Source organism: Cupressus sempervirens, chromosome 3 (assembly GCF_028749045.1).
Source record: "Cupressus sempervirens isolate cs-2001-9-10 chromosome 3, ASM2874904v1, whole genome shotgun sequence".
Lineage (NCBI taxonomy): Eukaryota > Viridiplantae > Streptophyta > Pinopsida > Cupressales > Cupressaceae > Cupressus > Cupressus sempervirens.
In genome coordinates this window covers 740,416,439-740,419,674 of record NC_143120.1, presented here as the reverse complement: position 1 = coordinate 740,419,674, position 3,236 = coordinate 740,416,439, and the positions used below count along the sequence as shown (strand labels likewise).

Sequence of the window (3,236 nt, the reverse complement as noted above, 5' to 3'; positions counted from 1 at the left end):
TGGTAAGGATGATGCTGAGAAATTAATCATCTTCATGGTAAAGTACTTTCGTGTTCATCACCTTTCGGCATAGTCTAGGGCTTTATGGGTTGCATTTCAGCTGATTGGTGAACCAACTATGTGGTGGAACAGCCACAATTAAGGGCCGAGAGGAAGTTGTGACCAGGACAAATATCTTGGGAATACTTTTTTATCTCTTTTCATGAAGCGATTGTTGCATCTGTTATTTTATGAGACAGACGTAGCTGAGTTTCAAAACTTGATTAAAGGGGTCATGGCAGTGACCAAATATCAGGAGCGATTTTGTTATTTGTGAAATATGTTCCATAGTATTTGTAGGATGAGCATTTTAGAATGGATATTATAAGTTTGTATTGGGATTACATCCCCAGACTGGATCTGTGGTCAAGATGCATGAACCAGAAACCATAGAATTCTTTTCACACAGAAAGATGTTCCTTTAGGAAAATAAACTTCTGTTGAGAATGCAACGAGCAGCTCTAAAGAGAGAATTTTTATTAAATGGTACGAAAATAGTATTCCTATGTGGTCTACCTTTCCTTTGTTTTATTTTTATCGAATCGATCACAAAAAATTAAGCTCAAGAAGCTTAGGCGAACATCTTCTGAATGTAGTCCACGAGCTCCTGGGTGATGCGGAAGGCCTTGCTCAATACGGAATCGGGGAGAGGGGGATTCGCCGCAAACAGAGAATTAGCAATTGTCTGGGTTCCCGGGAGCTGGCTGCTCAAAGCAGAGATGGCGACCGCATTCTCTTTCCCCACATTCTGCTGGAAATGCACGAGCGCCTTGGGGAAGACGAACACGTCTCCCTTCTCCAACGTCTTGCTGAAGAAGGTGTTGTTGGTGTCAATAAACCCTACAAAGAGCTCGCCTTCCGCTAGAAAGAGAACCTCGGTGGCTCTGGGGTGGGTGTGAGGAGGATTAATTCCACCCACTGCGTAGTCGATGCGGACCAGAGATATTCCCAACGTGTTCAGCCCCGGTATCTGCATTACGTTGGCAGGGGTCACGATGGAGCCCACTGCGTTGTCGGTGTTCCCCGCCTGCCCAAGCCCCCCGAAGAAGAAGTCCTCTGCTGATACTGCCATTGCCTCCTTGCACACGAACCCGTTCACCAACACTGTGAAAAACAATCATATAATCAGTACCTAGATTTCTAACGAGCACATGCAATCATATAATCAGTACCTAGATCTCTTATTATCTATAATGTTATTCTCTGCTCACCTTTGCTTTCGTTGTCTGCAACGCAGAAATCCTGCAATGGATCGGAATCCGCTGCCACGACGCCTTTGCCGAAACAACATATCAACAGAACAAGCCCCAGCGTGAGGTAAATCATCCTGCTACCCATTATGACAGGAACACAGAGAGACTGATGTGAATAAACAGCTCAGGATGTGGATAATTGAATTGAGTACTATTGCAAGCCCATTTGCATGCTTTATATACTCGAAACGTTAACTGCTCCTCAAGGACTCATTCATTCTTACCTGACGATCAACCCACCTGCTACCGCGGATATACTCTTATCATTCTTTTATTATGGTTGAAATCTTCTACGTTGAGGTTCCTGAAAGCCAATATTATGTATGCTATTGCTCCCTCGTAGAATTGGTAAACTAGGGAAATTGAATGATGTATTTCAAACACAGATGACTACTTCGCAAGGGTTCATTCATCTTGACTCCGTCTATTTTACCCCGTTCTTCCAATATGATGACGTACTTCCACAGGGATTTCCAACGTAAGCCCTACTGCATGCGGTTACCTCCACATTAATTTAATAAGACCTAATAACTAAATTGAAAATCACAAACAACTACTGCATCGATTTAAAGATATCTAATGGATGATATTAGTTATTTACATAATAATTAATTATGTATTAATGTTTAATATCAGATCAGAAACAACCACTCCATTTGCAAATATATTATTTATATAATAATTAATTAGATATTCATTTTTACATTTTAATTAAAATAAATATGATTTTTATATTAGTTCTTAAAAATAAAGAAATTAAATTTCATTCCATCACTTTTAGCATTAGCTTTCTTTGATTTAACTACAATCTTATTTTAAACAACTTAATTATAAATTGTGTTTTATAATTATTTGGATTTTAAATAATTAGGGATGGAAATGATTTTCTTTTAGTTGTCTGTAACATATTTAAAATTACATGTTACATATCTAATTATTTGTGAGTTTTCTATAAGTACGTTTTTAAAATCTACATGTAAAATACTTTCGAAGCACTTCAACAAAATTCTCATAACTATTAAAACATTGAATATTAGTCTTAAACTTTATTTCTAAAATTTGCAATTTGCAATTGATTACATTAGTATACTTAAATTTGCATATTGACTTTATTCTTGGCATTGGTCGAATCTTGTATTACTTATATTAAATTGAATGGAAAATTGTGTTTGGCTAGTCTTTGCAATTGAATGACTAAGACTTGATCTTCTGACCTTGCGATATACTAGCTATTTGACGACTTGACATTCTATGGTATTGGAGATGAGCTTAAACACTAGGACCTCGGTCTACGTTTTATAAGTTGCATACTTATGTTTGGTACAAGAATTGAATACTCGCCATGAAGACCACAAATAATAATCAGGAAGGAACTAGTAAGAATGATGAGCTCAGTCTGAATCGAAGCCAAGACCATATTTTAGCACTTCTAACCTACTGTGGAAACCTCCTCTGGGAGAAGGTTGAACCATTGGATCACCTTGAACAAGATCTAAGGGGTGCGTAGAATGGAGATCAAGTATTAGAAGCTGTCAGAAAATTTGAAGAGGATAGGAGAATTGAGGAACAGTTTAAAGGAAAATTTTGATGAGGAGAATAATTTTGGACCCCTGAATAATGAGAAGATAGCGGAGGAGTTGAGCAAGGACCTTAAAAAGGTCATATTACCCACTTTCGATGGTAAGGATGATGCTGAGAAATTAATCATCTCCATGGAAAAGTACTTTCATGTTCATCACCTTTCAGCACAGTCTAGGGCTTTATGGGTTGCATTTCAGTCGATTGGTGAATCAACCACATGGTGGAACAATTAACGGCTGAGAGGAAGTTGTGACCAGGACAAATGTCCTGGAAATAAATTTTTATCTCTTTCCATGAAGCGATCATTGCCTCTGTTATTTTATGACACTGACGTAGCTGAGTTTCAAAACTTGATGTACAAGG

The 3,236-nt window shown here is 38.0% G+C and overlaps 1 protein-coding gene across 1 annotated transcript; it reads right to left on the bottom strand.

The window, feature by feature from the left end:
* Positions 1 to 610: 610 nt before the first annotated feature.
* LOC149568935 (putative germin-like protein 2-3) lies at positions 611 to 1,377 on the bottom strand. Its single transcript, XM_089817644.1, has 2 exons — positions 1,251 to 1,377; positions 611 to 1,143 (listed from the first exon to the last, which is right to left on the bottom strand). The coding sequence occupies exons 1-2, from the start codon at positions 1,375 to 1,377 to the stop codon at positions 611 to 613; spliced, it is 660 nt and encodes a 219-aa protein (XP_089673770.1).
* Between the last annotated feature and the right edge of the window lie 1,859 nt (positions 1,378 to 3,236).